The sequence below is a fragment of the Physella acuta genome, unplaced genomic scaffold (genome assembly GCF_028476545.2).
Source record: "Physella acuta isolate Inbredline_101_S28 unplaced genomic scaffold, ASM2847654v3 ptg001082l, whole genome shotgun sequence".
NCBI lineage: Eukaryota > Metazoa > Mollusca > Gastropoda > Physidae > Physella > Physella acuta.
Genome location: NW_026732599.1, coordinates 36262 through 55000, shown reverse-complemented (window position 1 = coordinate 55000; position 18739 = coordinate 36262). Strand labels below are relative to the sequence as shown.

The 18739-nt window shown below is 41.1% G+C and overlaps 2 protein-coding genes across 2 annotated transcripts in view; one reads left to right on the top strand and one right to left on the bottom strand.

Moving 5' to 3' along the window:
• Nucleotides 1-3353, top strand: part of LOC131955585 (proteoglycan 4-like) — a 4204-nt gene extending 851 nt beyond the window's left edge. Inside the window, exons 2-3 of the mRNA XM_059319757.1 lie at nucleotides 889-1653; nucleotides 3295-3353. Of these exons, the coding sequence (XP_059175740.1) occupies nucleotides 889-1653; nucleotides 3295-3353 (824 nt within the window). The remainder of the gene's footprint in view (nucleotides 1-888; nucleotides 1654-3294) is intronic.
• Nucleotides 3354-4797: 1444 nt separating this feature from the next.
• Nucleotides 4798-9943, bottom strand: LOC131955589 (uncharacterized). Its single transcript, XM_059319762.1, has 6 exons — nucleotides 9603-9943; nucleotides 7930-8036; nucleotides 7122-7170; nucleotides 6219-6312; nucleotides 5923-6107; nucleotides 4798-5158 (listed from the first exon to the last, which is right to left on the bottom strand). Exons 1-6 carry the CDS (start codon nucleotides 9844-9846, stop codon nucleotides 5007-5009), a joined length of 831 nt encoding a protein of 276 aa, XP_059175745.1. The 5' UTR covers nucleotides 9847-9943; the 3' UTR covers nucleotides 4798-5006.
• Nucleotides 9944-18739: the final 8796 nt, after the last annotated feature.

The window sequence follows — 18739 nt, the reverse complement described above, 5'->3', positions numbered from 1 at the left end:
CTCTGGTTCTCGCGTGACCATACTATCCAACAACTCTCACATTCCTGGTCAGGAAACTTCAAACAGTTTTAATCTCAGGCCCCGCGAGCGTCACACACCTACAAAGTAGACTTTAAGCTTAACCTTAACCCGTCCTGTTGAAAACATGTCGGAATTTTTCAAAACAAAACAAACAAATAGCAGTCACCGGTCACTCAGACTCCTTTAGTATACGGTTACAATTACAATCAGACAACACAAGTTTACGGTTACAATTACAATCACACACCTAAAGTATAAGGTTACAATTACAATCACACACCTAAAGTATACGGTTACAACTACAATCACACACCTAAAGTATAAGGTTACAACTACAATCACACACCTAAAGTATATGGTTACAACTACAATCACACACCTAAAGTATAAGGTTACAACTACAATCACACACCTAAAGTATACGGTTACAACTACAATCACACACCTAAAGTATACGGTTACAACTACAATCACACACCTAAAGTATAAGGTTACAACTACAATCACACACCTAAAGTATAAGGTTACAACTACAATCACACACCTAAAGTATACGGTTACAACTACAATCACACACCTAAAGTATAAGGTTACAACTACAATCACACACCTAAAGTATACGGTTACAACTACAATCACACACCTAAAGTATACGGTTACAACTACAATCACACACCTTAAGTATACGGTAACAATTAAAATCAGACAACACAGGTATACGATTGAATCTGCAATCACAATCAATCAACGGGTAATATTATAAACTTGGCTTTTTGGTCGACCCTACATTTTTTATGGATGACGTCATGTGATGATCAGTGGTATGTTAAGATATTTCTTTTCACATTTCCAATACTTGTACATTAGTCGTATGGCGCCAACCTGAGCCATCTGAGCCAACTGAATTCTGTCCGACTGATGAACAACCTGAGCCATCAGAGCCATCTGAATTCTGTCCGACTGATGAACAACCTGAGCCATCAGAGCCAACTGAATTCTGTCCGACTGATGAACAACCTGAGCCATCTGAATTCTGTCCGACTGATGAACAACCTGAGCCATCTGAGCCATCTGAATTCTGTCCGACTGATGAACAACCAGAGCCATCTGAGCCATCTAAATTCTGTCCGACTAATGAACAACCAGAGCCATCAGAGCCAACTGAATTCTGTCCGACTGATGAACAACATGAGCCAACTGAATTCTGTCCGACTAATGAACAACCTGAGCCATCTGAGCCAACTGAATTCTGTCCGACTGATGAACAACATGAGCCAACTGAATTCTGTCCGACTAATGAACAACCTGAGCCATCTGAGCCAACTGAATTCTGTCCGACTGATGAACAACCTGAGCCATCGGAGCCAACTGAATTCTGTCCGACTGATGAACAACCTGAGCCATCGGAGCCAACTGAATTCTGTCCGACTGATGAACAACATGAGCCATCAGAGCCAACTGAATTCTGTCCGACTGATGAACAACCTGAGCCATCGGAGCCAACTGAATTCTGTCCGACTGATGAACAACATGAGCCATCAGAGCCAACTGAATTCTGTCCGACTGATGAACAACCTGAGCCATCGGAGCCAACTGAATTCTGTCCGACTGATGAACAACCTGAGCCATCTGGTACACTGAATTCTGTACCAAATCAAGTTTACATACATGTACACGATCTCGAAGATCCTTGGGGCCTCTATTTAATCTTTTAAATTTAATCAAAAATAATTGTATCTGCTTCTTTATTTGTTAAAAACACATCACAACACCAAGCATTTAAAGAAACACAACACCATCATAAATTTATAAACACACCACAACACCAGACATTTATAAACATACCACACCAGACATTTATAAACACACCACAACACCAGACATTATAAACATACCACAACACCAGACATTTATAAACATACCACACCAGACATTTATAAACACACCACAACACCAGACATTATAAACATACCACAACACCAGACATTATAAACACACCACAACACCAGACATTTATAAACACACCACAACACCAGACATTATAAACATACCACAACACCAGACATTATAAACACACCACAACACCAGACATTTATAAACACACCACAACACCAGGCACCTAAAAACACAACTTCAGAATGTAGACAAAAAAATTTGTAGTATCTCTATAACCTCTCTTGACTTGTCACTCCTGTCATTTCTTGCCACGACGTTTATGCTAGTCTGTCTTGTGATACTGACCGGAAGTGGTCAGCAGGTCCGCTGGTCGCTCACCCATTCTGCTATTTCAGACGGTACCTGGACAGCGCATTTCTAAATTCTTCTGACACCACTGGTACTCTCCATCTAGTCATTGAAATTATTCTCCAGTCCCTCCCTCTAGTCCAACATCGAAACAGCCTTCATGGTATCTTATATAACAAACTAATTTGGAAACATTATCAGTTTAGAAATAATCAGTACAGACTATTTACTTTCAGAGGAACATGCTGATTTAATTCTTTCTTAAAGTTTTAACAAACAAAAATCATTTTTAATAAATATAAAACCCTTTTTTAGTTTATTGTTCCTTTATTAAAGTTTTTTTTTTGTTTGAACATTGAAAAGAAAAAGTGGAAGAAAAATACCTCACTTGAAACTTTCGCTGGGCTAGAGTCATTAGATTTTAAATGCGGCTAAACCTAGCACAGAGAAACAAACAACATCGTGTTATTTATTCTATGAAAAAACTTGAACTATAAAACTCCAAATGTCGATTTGAACGTACAACACAAACCTAGCCCATAAAGCAAAGTTGTCATGTAACATTACGTTGCAGTGTACGGCATATATTTTCTTTTGCCGATATTCTTAAATCCAACTTTTTTTCAATTAACCGAATTTTTTGGATGTTGTCAGATACAGTCTCTCCACCCTGCCTACCCTCGATGTCCATTTAGTCTGAGGGGGTAGACGTTCTTTGGGGGGGGGGGTAGGCTTCGAGATGCCTGGAAGAAACTCTGCACCCGACTCCAAATTTTTTTATAGCAATCACTCAGCCTCGTATAATCAAACAACCAGTATAATAATGACAGAAAAGGGAGTGGCTTGATTTTGTAAACAAATATGTCAATTCTTGTGATTCAAATTTTACCCGTTGATATCATTAATTTATCACATTTTATCAAACACTGCTTTTACTTTTAAAGTTAAAGTATATGTCTCGGATTATTTTTCTTCTTCTTTGTAGTGCGTGTAACAGGTTTTTCTTACTTGCTTTATCTTCCATTTTAGTCATTGGCCTGATTTACTCTCCAAGAAAGACCGAGGTATATCAGGCAACAAGTCTATAAACAACTCACCAAGCAACAAGTCTATAAACAACTCACCAAGCAACAAATCTATAAACAACTCACCAAGCAACAAGTCTATAAACAACTCACCAAGCAACAAGTCTATAAACAACTCACCAAGCAACAAGTCTATAAACAACTCACCAAGCAACAAGTCTATAAACAACTCACCAAGCAACAAGTCTATAAACAACTCACCAAGCAACAAGTCTATAAACAACTCACCAAGCAACAAGTCTATAAACAACTCACCAGGCAACAAGTCTATAAACAACTCACCAAGCAAACAATTCTATAAACAACTCACCAAGCAACAAATCTATAAACAACTCACCAGGCACGAGTCTATAAACAACTCACCAGGCAACAAATCTATAAACAACTCACCAAGCAACAAGTCTATAAACAACTCACCAAGCAACAAGTCTATAAACAACTCACCAAGAACGACTGAGATAAATCAAGCAACAAGTCTATAAACAACTCACCAGGCAACGAGTCTATAAACAACTCACCAAGCAACAAGTCTATAAACAACTCACCAAGCAACAAGTCTATAAACAACTCACCAAGCAACAAGTCTATAAACAACTCACCAAGCAACAAGTCTATAAACAACTCACCAGGCAACGAGTCTATAAACAACTCACCAAGAACGACTGAGATAAATCAAGCAACAAGTCTATAAACAACTCACCAGGCAACGAGTCTATAAACAACTCACCAAGCAACAAGTCTATAAACAACTCACCAAGAACGACTGAGATAAATCAAGCAACAAATCTATAAACAACTAGAGATCTTCTGGTTAGCAGTCAAACGCTCTACCCTGTCGACCACTCACCGCGAAAGACCGAGGTAAATCTTGCTCAAGCCAGGCTAGCAGCTGCGGAATTTCCTGCTCTGTTACAAGATGTAGCTCGTCACACATTCTCCTGGTGGATGTACCCGCACTACAACACTGTTCATCTGATCAGCTCTAGACTTTATGTCATCTTTATCAGAGCTACCTGGACCATGTCACATAATTAAGTTATTGACACCTGCACACGAACTATGCAGGTCTGTAGTTGAAGATAATCCCGACCCTAATCTTGACCCTAACCTATACACTTACCATAAGCCTAACTCCCAATCTAAACCCTGTGTTTTTTCCAGACTTTTTTCTCCAGGGCGGCACTTGATGTTTTCTGGGGGGTTGAGGGGGGGGGGGGGCGGACTAAATTCTCCGGGGAGGATGGGGGCGGACAGTTGTATAAGTATACGTTTTCTAAATAAATTTCGTTCCCCCTTTCCAGCCCCCCCCCCCAAGACATGCCTGGAAGAAACACGGGACCCTGTTTAGTGTACAGACATAATTATAAGAGAACCAAAACAACTCGCACAAGAAAACTAGTTTTTGACATTCACAAGGGGAAATAATCAGATAAACATCGGTGTATAGGTTCAAATATTTATTTCCTCCCCTTGTATGACCAACCACAACAATGTAGAACACGCCCCCACCATTGGTGGACTTAGCAATGTGTACAGCACACGTCAGACGCTCACAAATGGAAATTCCGCCATCTTGATTCACCTTTGACCCCTGTGGATGGCTGGTTAGACCAACTGATCCTTTCATAGTACCAATCAAATACAGTGTAGCGAACATTACACCTCGAAACCCATCTGCCGATTTCTTCTGTACCTAGGCTGCTGATTCGCTATGATTATTTGTTGGAAAAACTGATGCATTGTTGCTGTTCGAATCTGCTCAAGCTGATATCGTCTGTAATTCAGGTAAACATTGAGCGCAGCTAGTCCTGTAAAAAAAAAAGTGTACATTAAACATTGCAGGCGTCAGATTATTTAGCGCCATAGGCAAAATGTATTGAAACGCCCCCCCCCCCCTCCCCCTCCCCCTCTTGAATAAAAGACGCCAAAAGGAACTACTTGTTGAAACATCTCTTCAATAGACTGATCAATTAAGGCAAAGACTATACTACTGTTGTGGGAAAAAGAAGACAAGAAAATATCCCTCTTATTATGTCACTTAAATTATTAGTTTGTGTTTTATAATCTGCTATCTAAATTGTATGTGTATTGACTGAGTCTTCATCTTAGTCTCGATTTTTAAAGATTGCATGGACAGCTTTGTCTGTATATTTAAATCCCTTTTACTTATTCTTATTTCGGAAATAACAAACTAACGACCACACAAAATAGCATTCGGGGGGGGGGGGATCGTTCGGCAAAAGTTTATTTCAATATAGCTGATATAAGGCGCCGGTCAGTCGAGGTCAGTTTTGACCCCTCTGACCGTGGACGGTGCTAGTTACTTTATACTGAACTACTATAAACTAGCCGTCGGTACCCGTTACAAGTGAACAGTGTTTCTTCCAGACTTTTTTCTCCGGGGGGGGGGGGGGGCACTTGATATTGGGGGGGGGGGGCGGTCAACATTTTCCGGGGACACTAGTAAAAGTATATGTTTTCTATATAAATTTCATTTCGTTCGGGGGGGGGGGGGGGCGGTAGACTATTAGGATAACAGTAAGGTAGATGACAAAACAAAAAAACATCTTACCGGCTACTACCACTGTTGCTGCCTGCAAGATTGCGATTAGCGGTGTGATTGCCTCTTGGATCAATGCCCGAAATGATAAAAGCTCCTGTTTGATGAAGGCCTGCTGTTTCAGCAAAATCTCTTCGGCGAATGTCTGATGTTTTAACATTGTCTTTTCAATAAAGGATTGGTTGGGAATCAAACCTCTGTAAAAGAAAAACACAACTGATCAAATAAATATAGAGATGTACAAAATAAAATGCACAAAAAAGGAAAAAAAAAACTAAAATAAAGGAGTGAGATATTTTTCCGCTTACTCTGGTAAGGTAAAAGAAAATCTGGTCCTATCATACTCTGTATTTACTGGTGCTCCAAACGCCAATGAAGTCAAAGCAAAAAGGAAAACACATGCTGCAAATGAAAAAAATATTTTAAACGGTCTTTTCTATTGCCTGCGGAAAGGGGAGGGGTGGGGTTATAGTGTATGGTGTTTGTGGTATGGGGTGAGATGTGATATTGGATGTTGAGGGTTAGTGTAGTGGGGTGAGATGTGTTATTGGATGTTGAGGGTTAGTGTAGTGGGGTGAGATGTGTTATTGGATGTTGAGGGTTAGTGTAGTGGGGTGTGATGTGATATTTGATGTTGAGGGTTAGTGTAGTGGGGTGAGATGTGATATTTGATGTTGAGGGTTAGTGTAGTAGGGTGAGATGTGTTATTTGATGTTGAAGGTTAGTGTAGTAGGGTGAGATGTGATATTTGATGTTGAGGGTTAGTGTAGTGGGGTGAGATGTGATATTGGATGTTGGGGGTTAGTGTAGTGGGGTGAGATGTGTTATTTGATGTTGAGGGTTAGTGTAGTGGGGTGAGATGTGTTATTTGATGTTGAGGGTTAGTGTAGTGGGGTGAGATGAGGTGTATGGTTGTGGTGGTGTGTGTTGCAAGATGTACGGTATGGGGTGAGGTATGGGGTGAGGTATGGGGTGAGGTATGGGGTGAGGTATAGGGTTAGGTATGGGGTGAGGTATGGGGTGAGGTATGGGGTGAGGTATGGAGTGAGGTATGGGGTGAGGTATGGGGTAAGGTATGGGGTGAGGTATGGAGTGAGGTATGGGGTGAGGTATGGGGTGAGGTATGGGGTTAGGTATGGGGTTAGGTATGGGGTGAGGTATGGGGTGAGGTATGTTCAGAGTGGTGGTGGTAAAAATCTGACAAGACTTACAAAAAAGCATCCCAAATGCATTTCTACCTCTCCTGTAGCTCAGCGTCATCTGTGTGGAAAGATGCACAAATTAAAAAATGTACCTGCATGGGTTTCGCTACCCTAACTTACAAAGAGTGTCTAGCCCGCTGTCACTCTGACACCTAAACATTAGGAGAAAATATTTGCAGTTATTTTACTTATTTTCAATAAGAAAGTAAAATCACCGCAAATGTTATTTTAAATCTATTTATGTCCTTGTTTATAGGACGACGTAGCATCAGTGGTAGAGCTCTAGGCTGCTAACGTAGCATCAGTGGTAGAGATCTAGGCTGCTAACGTAGCATCAGTGGTAGAGATCTAGGCTGCTAACGTAGCATCAGTGGTAGAGCTCTAGGCTGCTAACGTAGCATCAGTGGTAGAGATCTAGGCTGCTAACGTAGCATCAGTGGTAGAGATCTAGGCTGCTAACGTAGCATCAGTGGTAGAGCTCTAGGCTGCTAACGTAGCATCAGTGGTAGAGATATAGGCTGCTAACGTAGCAACAGTGGTAGAGATATAGGCTGCTAACGTAGCAACAGTGGTAGAGATCTAGGCTGCTTAGAGATCTAGTTTGCTAACGTAGCATCAGTGGTAGAGATATAGGCTGCTAACCCGTAATGTCTCGAATCCGTGCAAGTCAGTATAACTTCTCCACCCAGCTCTAATGGGTACCTGCTTCGTGTTAGGGAAAGTAAAGGCGGCTGGGGAAAATGCTGACCACCTGAGGACCACCCAGGTGACGAGAGCTAGAGAGGAAGTCCTCCACCTCCCGGTCGTTGCAACTCACCTTAGATAAGGCCGGCTGGACAAACGTCTGCACCGTGTCTGGGATTAGCTCAGACTGGTCAGGTGTGGCATCGGGAATAAAGGAATCTACCTGGTCAGGTGTAGAATCTGGAACAAATAAATCCGTCTCGTGAGTTATGAATCAATTTCGCTTTGAGAATTTATGAAGCTATAATTAGGTGGGTTTTGATGTACATGAATATAGCCTCAAAGCGATTATTTCAAACCACTTCTGTTGCTGTTAGCGTTAGTGTTAGTAATATGGTCAAGTGAGGGTTAGGGTCAGGCTTGGGTTATATTGGGGTAATGTGTCTTGGCGAAAATAACATCAATAAAAGCCAAAGGTGTGTTTACATGTGCCAGGCTAGGAGTTGAGAAATGGCTAGCTTTAGATCTACGACAAGGTTTTGGGTAGGGTGAGGCTTAGGTTTCTAATTATATATATATATTATATATAATTAAATATGGACACTAAGTAGCACTATCGGCTGTACTCGCTGCATAAACAGCCATATTTAGAGCTAGTATTCATGTGTTCATTTATCCAATTATTTATTTATTCAATAACGGCAACAATAGTAGGCACGGAGGCCTTTTTTCACATTGTCCGTTTAATAACAACAATTTAATAACAGCACTTTAAAAAGCAATTGCATAGTAAAGATATAGTAGTACCATAGCACTAAAAAATATAGAATAAAATAATATTACATAGTTATAATACAAAATGAGGTAAAATAAGAATATAATACATGAATGAGGAATGATGCAATGAGTCAGTTAGGGAGGTCATTAAATAATTGTTGTTTTAGTTTGTTTTTTTAAATATATTTTCAGATCTAGATAGTTTTATTTTATTAGGAAGATAGTTCCACAAAAGCTATAAAACTGGTTACTGGCTTGTCTAGTAATTTGGATTATATTATTACAACTAATATACTTCCATTAAATAAAAAGTTAATATATACTAAAGCCATTTTTTATATAAAATATTCCACGAAACAGGCCCCCTCCTACTTATCAGACCTATTTTCTTTTAACACAAAATTAAATCGACGTCTTAATTTACCAATCCCATCTACACCTTTTTTTCCAAAAACAGCTTTTGTGGAACTGTCAGCATCAGTGTTGAGAGCTACAGATGATATGAAGTGGTTATTGAAGTCATCAACATCTGTGTTGAGAGATACAGATGATATGAAGTGGTTAATGAAGTCATTAGAATCTGTGTTGAGAGATACAGATGATATGAAGTGGTTAATGAAGTCATTAGAATCTGTGTTGAGAGATACAGATGATATGAAGTGGTTAATGAAGTCATTAGAATCTGTGTTGAGAGATACAGATGATATGAAGTGGTTAATGAAGTCATTAGAATCTGTGTTGAGAGCTACAGATGATATGAAGTGGTTATTGAAGTCATCAGCAGATACCTGGCAATGTCCAGCTGTATCGCATGTGCGGTTTTTTTTTCTAATTATTTGATTTTTGGCAGTCCAGAACAAAGACCAGTTTCTTTGTATAGAGACCAGGTAACTATCGATGTGACTAGCTATAGCTATAGCTAGCTTTAATATGGAGTTACTACTCCCGGCTTGACTAGCTGAAACATATCGAGGCATGGCTAAAAAAAAACAAATACCCCCCCCCTTCTATATAAGACAAAGTACTCACCAGCATCCCTGTCCTGGTTGTCTGTCTGATGCTCACCTTCACCTTGGTGACGTAGTTCAGCCTTCAGGCTCACCTCACTCAGCTTTGACACGCTCAGGTCACGGGCCAGCTGCAGGTTGTCGACCAGTCCCGTCTCGCTGCACGTGCTACACTTGCTGGACTTGCTGGACCTAGCCGAGCTAGAGCGGGAGTTGGAGTCGCTGTATCTCCTGGAGTAGCGGAACATCTTATCGAACGTCCACATGCGGAAATAAACCACAAACTTACACTTGATAATTTAGTTTTAAAAAGTTAAAAATTCACGTAAAAATCAGCCGTTCTTGTGGTAACTATAAACTTTTACGTTCTACCGCAGTAAGACGGAAGGAATGTGACGTCATGCAATGTGACGTCATGCAAATAATTTATTTGCAATTGTTTTTAAGAAGCATTGGGTTAGAGAGTTTCAGCAATCTTAACCATCTGATACACTGATTTATGTTCGACTGAATTCTGTACCAAAATCAAGTTTACAAATTCGTACACGATCAAATACACAAACATGTACACAAACAAAATGACAAACATGTACATAAACATATAAATAATATGTATTCAAACATACAGAAGTGCTTTAAAAAAATATTCGCGTAGTTCATTTTTCCCGTCTTGAAGATCTTTGATGGCTCTATTTAATCTTTTAAATTTAATCAAAGATCATTTTATCTGCGTCTTTCTTTGTTAAAGCCACAACACAAACACCAGGCAATTAAACACACAACACAACATTAAGCATTTAAACACACAACACAACATTAAGCATTTAAATACACAACTTCAGAATGTAGACAAAAAAATTTGTAGTAACTCTAAAACCTCTCTTGACTTGTCACTCCTGTCATTTCTTGCCACGACGTTTATACCGTGATGCTAGTCTGTTTTGTGATACTGACCGGAAGTGGTCAGCAGGTCAGCTGGTCGCCAGTGTTTTTTCCAGACTTTTTTCTCCGGGGGGGAGGGGGCACTTGAAATTTTCGGGGGGGGGGGGGCGGTCATCATTTTTTTTTGGGGGGGGGGGGCGGACACTAGTAAAATTATATGTTTACTATATAAAATCCATCTCGTTCGGGAGGCTGGGTAGACTTTCTTCGGGGGGGGGGAGCTCCGTCCCCCCCCCCCCCCCCCCGAAGAGATGCCTGGAAGAAGCTCTGCTGGTCGCTCACCCATTCTGCTGTTTCAGAAGGTACCAGGACAGCGAATTTGGAAATAAATTTTGTAATAAAAACCTTTTTTTTAGTTTATTGTTCCTTTATTAAAGTTTTTTTTTTAACATCGAAAAGAAAAAGTGAAAGTAAAATACCTGTGCTGCGTTGGAGTCTTTACATTTTAAATGCGGCTAAACTTAGCACACAGAAACAAAATAAAATCGTGTTATTTATTCTAAGAATAAACTTTAACTAAACTTTCTCGAATGTTCTTATATATCACTACAGGGGATGTTTTTCCGACTCAGGGAGGTTTAAAACGTCGAGATTTGCAAAAATCTCGATTTTTTATTTTTTGCACGAAAAGATTACAATACTTTCTCCATACTTCGTATACGAGCAGTGGCGTAGCGAGGTCGGGTGTCACCCGGTGCGGCACTTAATGGTGTCACCCCCAGAGGCGTAGCGACCCTTACCGGGGACAAACTTTCAAGTTTTCGATTTGCACCCCCCCCCCCCTTAAACTTTCGATTTGCACCCCCCCTCAAGTTTTCGATTTGCACCCCCCCCTCAAGTTTTTCTCTATATAATTTGCTATTTTTTGCCTTGGTGTCACCCCCCCCCCTAAATGGTGTCACCCAGTGCGGTCCGCACCCCCCTCGCTACGCCCCTGTATACGAGAAAGTAAGAAACTCCAGATGTCGATTTGAACGTACAACACAACTCTCGCCCATAAAGCCAAGCTGTCATGTAACATTACGTTGGAGTGTACGGCATGTATTTTGTTTTGCCGATATTCTTAAATCCAACTTTTTCAAACAACCGAATCGATTGGATGTTGTCAGACAGACAGTAGCCGAAACACGGGAGGTCAAGGTCGAAGTAAGCCTCAGATATCCCACGTAGCAGCATCTGACCCAGGCCGTGACGTCTCATTTCTGGAACCACGTAAAGAATTCCTACACTTCCTTTCTCTGTGCCGACCACGTGACCTAGACACTGACCAGACCTGGTTAAAACAAGACAAAGTAGTTCTAGTGACGTCATCTATCGTTCATTCATTATCATTTTAATTTTGACGTTTGCTTTAAAATGACTTCATGTGTTTGTGTGAAAATATGTGACGCTCTGATAGAAGTCTCTCCACCCTACCTACCCTCGATGCCCCCCCTCATACCCAATCCTCCACCCCCACCCCCTTAATCATACGTCATATTTAGTTTTTATAGCAATCACTCTGCCTCGTATAATCTAACAACCAGTATAATAATGACAGGAAAAAAAAGAGTGGCTTGATTTTGTAAACAAATCAGAGAGCTTCATGGGAAATGATGTAGAAAAAAAGGTGGGGTTAAAATAACATGACGTCTTAAGGTGGTTAAAATTACAAAAAAGGAATGTTGCGTAAGTTTTATGCGGCAATAAAGCTGTCTAAAAGTCTACAATTTGGAAGGAAACAACGTACCTATCAAAGACACGACATACCTATCAAAGACACCACGTACCTATCAAAGACACGACATACCTATCAAAGACACCACATACCTATCAACGACACCACATACCTATCAAAGACACCACATACCTATCAAAGACACCACCTAACAAAGACACGACACACCTATCAAAGACACCACGTACCTAACAAAGACACCACGTACCTATCAAAGACACGACGTACCTATCAAAGACACCACGTACCTATCAAAGACACCACGTACCTATCAAAGACACCACGTACCTATCAAAGACACCACGTACCTAACAAAGACACCACGTACCTATCAAAGACAGCACATAACAGAGACACCACGTACCTATCATAGGTACGACGTAACAATCAAAGACACCACGTACCTATCAAAGACACCACAAGAAGGGAAGCGGAGAATAAGTTGTTCTAAATATTTCTCCGAGTGCTCCTTTTTAAACGGCCAGGTCGAGTTCATAATGGCAGCGTCTCGTTTTGGTTCCAGGGGGGAGATAATCAGGTGCACGGACCTTTGACCACAGGTGCTTTGACCATAGGGGGTTTGACCATAGGGGGTTTGACCACAGCGGAGCTTTGACCATAGGGGCTTTGACCATAGGGGGTTTGACCACAGCGGGGCTTTGACCATAGCGGTGCTTTGACCATAGGGGGTTTGATCATAGGGGGTTTGACCATAGGGGGTTTGACCACATGTGTTTTCTCAGCAGAGGGTCTTTGATCACAGGTGGTCTATCAACTGGTGTTTGATCACAAGCGCTGCGTCCGGCTTTGATCATAGGTGTGATACAATTAACACGATTTTATACATGTTTCCTGAGAGTACGTTAATAGAAATTAACATGTATTTAAAAGAAGACAAGAACTATAATTTAGTCTCCACATAAAGGCTGGTGCTAGGCCTCATAGATTTATTTTAAATATAAATGAAACACAAATAATGCGACATATAACAAGCTTCACAAATAAATAATGTAGATGTACTTTAAAATACATAGCATATATAAAGGATAAAAAATGATACAAAACTTGCCAACAATATAGTCAAAGATGTAATACATAAAATGGTTAACTAAATGACAGTTGTGCTATAGCACGCAAATATGTCAGTACATCTGTTTGACCATATGTCTGGACAGCACGTTGTACTTTTTCGTGCAGCATCTTGTATAGCTTCTCAGCTGGGAAGCTTGCCCCTGCAACACCTTGCAAGAAAGTTGTCTTTTGCCGTGTGCAGTCCATCTGCAGACCTTCAAGGAAACGCCACATTGTTGGTGTGACTACATTGGAGGAGAGACTGAAGACTGTAATGCCATCCTTCACAAATGTTATTTGTTCGTGCTACACCATCTCCAATCGTGTGCAAGATTCTCCATGGTTTTTAAATAGAGTAGTTTAGATGACTTGTATTTATACATGATGATTTAACATATTATTACATCATGTCGAAATTTAAAATATAATTTAGCAACTTTTAAAATAAATCCTTACCATATATGGACAGCATTGGACAAAACACCTGAGATCAAAGACCCTATGTGGACAAAAAACATATGATCAAAGCCGGACACAGCGCTTGTGATCAAACACCAGTTGATAGACCACCTGTGATCAAAGACCCTCTGCTGAGAAAACACCTGTGGTCAAACCCCCTATGGTCAAACCCCCTATGATCAAACCCCCTATGGTCAAAGCACCGCTATGGTCAAAGCCCCGCTGTGGTCAAAACCCCTATGGTCAAAGCCCCTATGGTCAAAGCTCCGCTGTGGTCAAACCCCCTATGGTCAAAACCCCTATGGTCAAAGTACCTGTGGTCAAAGGTCCTAGGACCGCCCCCCCCCCCCCCCTGCTTCGCTACTGCTTCTTAGATAAGTCAGGTTTTGATTTAGTTCATTTCTTTTGTTATTGCAGTCTTAGATAGGTCAGGTTTTTATTTAGTTCATTTCTTTTGTTAGGGCCGTCTTAGATAAGTCAGGTTTTGATTTAGTTCATTTCTTTTGTTAGGGCCGTCTTAGATAAGTCAGGTTTTGATTTAGTTCAGCTTGTTCTGTCACTCTTTGAGCTCCGAACTCATTCAAATGGTAAAGGTATTTTTTGGCATGCATTGAGCTTGGATGAATTTTTTCGCATAAGAAAGAGGATGTATTACAATCGTGCAAAAACTAATTGTTTTACACCTGACCAAGTCGAAAAAAACTGTTTTACTATTTAGCCTGTAAGTCGGGCTGTCTATGAACACGATAATGTAAGGACCGTTTCTATTACGTTATCGAAATTTTATGTTATAGTATTATATCGAACTTATATCTCTGTATCAGCTATTGAACCTTTTTCTGTAACCGGAAGTGGTACTTAAGTAACGTTTAAGTTAGGTGGACGAAATATCTCATACAATTATTACATTGTTTATTTCAAATTTTGAACGATTTCCGCTAAATGGAAGTAATACTTTACTCTATTTCCGTGTGACAGTATAACACAAAAAGATTACTTTTTCCGAGTAAGATTACTTCTTCCAAGTAAGTTTAGGGGAGATCACTCCCACTTTATCTAAAATTACTTCACCGGTAGACATGTTCATGTCGCACAGAGACTAGTCATACAGAGTACTGTGAGAACCTAAAACATGTCGGCACTTACGAAAAATTGCCGGTTTGTTCCAGTCAAAAAATCCTGGCCATGTCAACAAAGCTTGCATGGACATGACGTCACGCGCGTGCAGAAAATGTTCCGTTGAAGTATTAAAGAATTCAAAACACTGAAACAAAAGACGTCATCAACTTCACATCAACATCTTTTGCTCGTTATCTCCTAGCTCATGGACCACTTTGATGAACTAGGAGCTAGAACTTCTAAAGCTAAAACTTCTAAAGCTAAAACATCTTAAGCTAAAACATCTTAAGCTAAAACTTCTAAAGCTAAAACTTCTAAAGCTAAAACGTCTAAAGCTAAAATGTCTAAAGCTAAACCTTCTAAAGCTAAACCTTCTGAAGCTAAAACTTCTAAAGCTAAAACTTCTAAAGCTAAAACTTCTAAAGCTAAAACTTCTAAAGCTAAAACTTCTAAAGCTAAACCTTCTGAAGCTAAACCTTCTGAAGCTAAAACTTCTAAAGCTAAAACTTCTAAAGCTAAAACGTCTAAAGCTAAAATGTCTAAAGCTAAACCTTCTAAAGCTAAACCTTCTGAAGCTAAAACTTCTAAAGCTAAAACTTCTAAAGCTAAAACTTCTAAAGCTAAAACTTCTAAAGCTAAAACTTCTAAAACTAAAACTTCTAAAGCTAAAACTTCTAAAGCTAAAGCTTCTAAAGCTAAAACATCTAAAGCTAAAACATCTTAAGCTAAAACTTCTAAAGCTAAAACGTCTAAAGCTAAAATGTCTAAAGCTAAACCTTCTAAAGCTAAACCTTCTAAAGCTAAACCTTCTGAAGCTAAAACTTCTAAAGCTAAAACTTCTAAAGCTAAAACTTCTAAAGCTTAAACGTCTAAAGCTAAAACGTCTAAACCTAAAACTTGTCTAACTCACCCCACAGTTGACGTCAACATGGCCCGTGGCCGTTGCTTGTATGTTTGGCCACCCGATGGTGTAGAACTGAAAACCTGGCCATTTTGTTCTGATATGTTGCTTTACAACGTGGTAAAACTGGGAACGGATAGTTGCGTCACTTCAGGGGAAAACATAACTTAAATTTCTTCATAGCAACGCTGTATTGCGACTTTGGTAACTATGTTGATTCAACTTAGTAACGTGAAAAAATGTTAGGCACTAGTTTATCTTGTGTGGTTTTCTGTGAAAATTGCTAGGCACTAGTCTATGTTGTTGTGCTGTTATCAGTTTCAGTATGGTTAATTTGTGTGATTTAAGTTTCTCCCGTTGATATCATTAATTTATCACATTTTATCGCACAATGCTTTTACTTTTAAAGTTAAAGTAGGCCTATATGTCTCGGCTTTTTTTCCTTTTTTTTTTAGTGCGTTTAACAGGTTTTTCTTACTTGCTTCATTTTCCATTTTTGGTCATTGGTCAGATTTACTCACCAAGAAAGACCGAGGTATATCATGCAACCGGTCTATAAACAACTAGAGATCTTCTCGTTAGCAGTCAAACGCTCTACCTTGTTGACCACTCACCAAGAAAGACTGAGGTAAATCTTGCTCAAGCCAGGCTAGAAGCTGTGGGATTTCCTGCTCTGTTACAAGATGTAGCTCGTCACACATTCTCCTGGTGGATGTACCCGCACTACAACACTGTTCATCTGATCAGCTCCAGACTTTATGTCATCTTTATCAGAGCTATCTGGACCATGTCACATAATTAAGTTACTGACACCTGCACACGAACTATGCAGTTCTGTGACACTTTCTGTAGCCTCCATACCTGCCGAGTGACCTGACCTGGACTAAGGTTAAAAACAACTACAGGTACACCTGTACTACATAGTACAGATGTCATATGTCGTATCAGTCTACGCTAGCTTTTCATTTTAAGCCTCATGTATATTGAACTAGTAAGTATGTAAGAAGAAGAAAATGTGGGTTGGGGGTTAAGGTGCACCTACATTTCAATGTGACTACCGTTTTTTTTTTCCTTTGTTATTTTGTTTGTTTTCAGAACTGGATTAATACAATATAGGCCTAAGTAATTATACTGCAACGCCTATAACTGCACCCCCGGACTGAATACACTGTCACATTCAGGTACTCAGTACACTGTCACATCCAGGTACTCAGTACACTGTCATACCCAGGTACTCAGTACACTGTCATACCCAGGTATTCAGTACACTGTCACACCCAGGTACTCAGTACACTGTCACATCCAGGTACTCAGTACACTGTCACATCCAGGGACTCAGTACACTGTCACATCCAGGTACTCAGTACACTGTCACATCCAGGGACTCAGTACACTGTCACATCCAGGTACTCAGTACACTGTCACATCCATGGACTGAGTACACTGTCAAACCCAGGGATAGTACACTGTCACACCCAGGGATAGTACACTGTCACACCCAGGGATAGTACACTGTCACACCCAGGGACTCAGTACACTGTCACATCCATGGACTGAGTACACTGTCAAACCCAGGGATAGTACACTGTCACACCCAGGGATAGTACACTGTCACACCCAGGTACTCAGTACACTGTCACATCCATGGACTGAGTACACTGTCAAACCCAGGGATAGTACACTGTCACACCCAGGGACTCAGTACACTGTCACATCCAGGGACTCAGTACACTGTCACATCCAGGTACTCAGTACACTGTCACATCCAGGTACTCAGTACACTGTCACACCAAGGGACTCAGTACACTGTCACACCCAGGGACTCAGTACATTGTCACACCCAGGTACTCAGTACACTGTCACACCAAGGGACTCAGTACACTGTCACACCCAGGTACTCAGTACACTGTCACACCCAGGGACTCAGTACACTGTCACACCCAGGGACTCAGTACACTGTCACATCCAGGTACTCAGTGCACTGTCACATCCAGGTACTCAATACACTGTCACACCCAGGGACACAGTACACTGTCACACCCAGGTACTCAGTGCACTGTCACATCCAGGGACTCGGTACACTGTCACACCCAGGTACTCAATACACTGTCACACCAAGGGACTCAGTACACTGTCACACCCAGGTACTCAGTACACTGTCACACCCAGGGACTCAGTACACTGTCACACCTAGGGACTCAGTACACTGTCACACCCAGGTACTCAGTGCACTGTCACATCCAGGGACTCGGTACACTGTCACACCCAGGTACTCAATACACTGTCACACCCAGGGACACAGTACACTGTCACACACAGGTACTCAGTACACTGTCACACCCAGGGACTCAGTACACTGTCACACCTAGGGACTCAGTACACTGTCACACCCAGGGACTCAGTACACTGTCACACCTAGGGACTCAGTACACTGTCACACCCAGGGACGACTCCGTACACTGTCACACCCAGTACACTGTCACACCCTGGTACTCAGTACACTGTCACACCCAGGGACTCAGTACACTGTCACACCTAGGGACTCAGTACACTGTCACACCCAGGTACTCAGTGCACTGTCACATCCAGGGACTCGGTACACTGTCACACCCAGGTACTCAATACACTGTCACACCCAGGGACACAGTACACTGTCACACCCAGGTACTCAGTACACTGTCACACCCAGGGACTCAGTACACTGTCACACCTAGGGACTCAGTACACTGTCACACCCAGGGACTCAGTACACTGTCACACCTAGGGACTCAGTACACTGTCACACCCAGGGACGACTCCGTACACTGTCACACCCAGTACACTGTCACACCCAGGAACTCAGTACACTGTCACACCCAGTACACTGTCACGTCCTAGGGACTCAGTACACTGTCACACCCAGGTACTCAGTACACTGTCATGCCACCAATCCTAGCACTAACATGTGGAG

Excerpts from the sequence above, each read along its gene's own strand:
- LOC131955589 (XM_059319762.1), bottom strand. The coding sequence starts at position 9,846 with ATGTGGACGTTCGATAAGATGTTCCGCTACTCCAGGAGATACAGCGAC. Across the intron at positions 6,108-6,218 it reads TTTTCTTTTACCTTACCAGA|AGGTTTGATTCCCAACCAAT; the intron begins GTAAGCGGAAAA and ends TTTCTTTTACAG. Across the intron at positions 5,159-5,922 it reads AGCAACAGTGGTAGTAGCCG|GACTAGCTGCGCTCAATGTT; the intron begins GTAAGATGTTTT and ends TTTTTTTTACAG.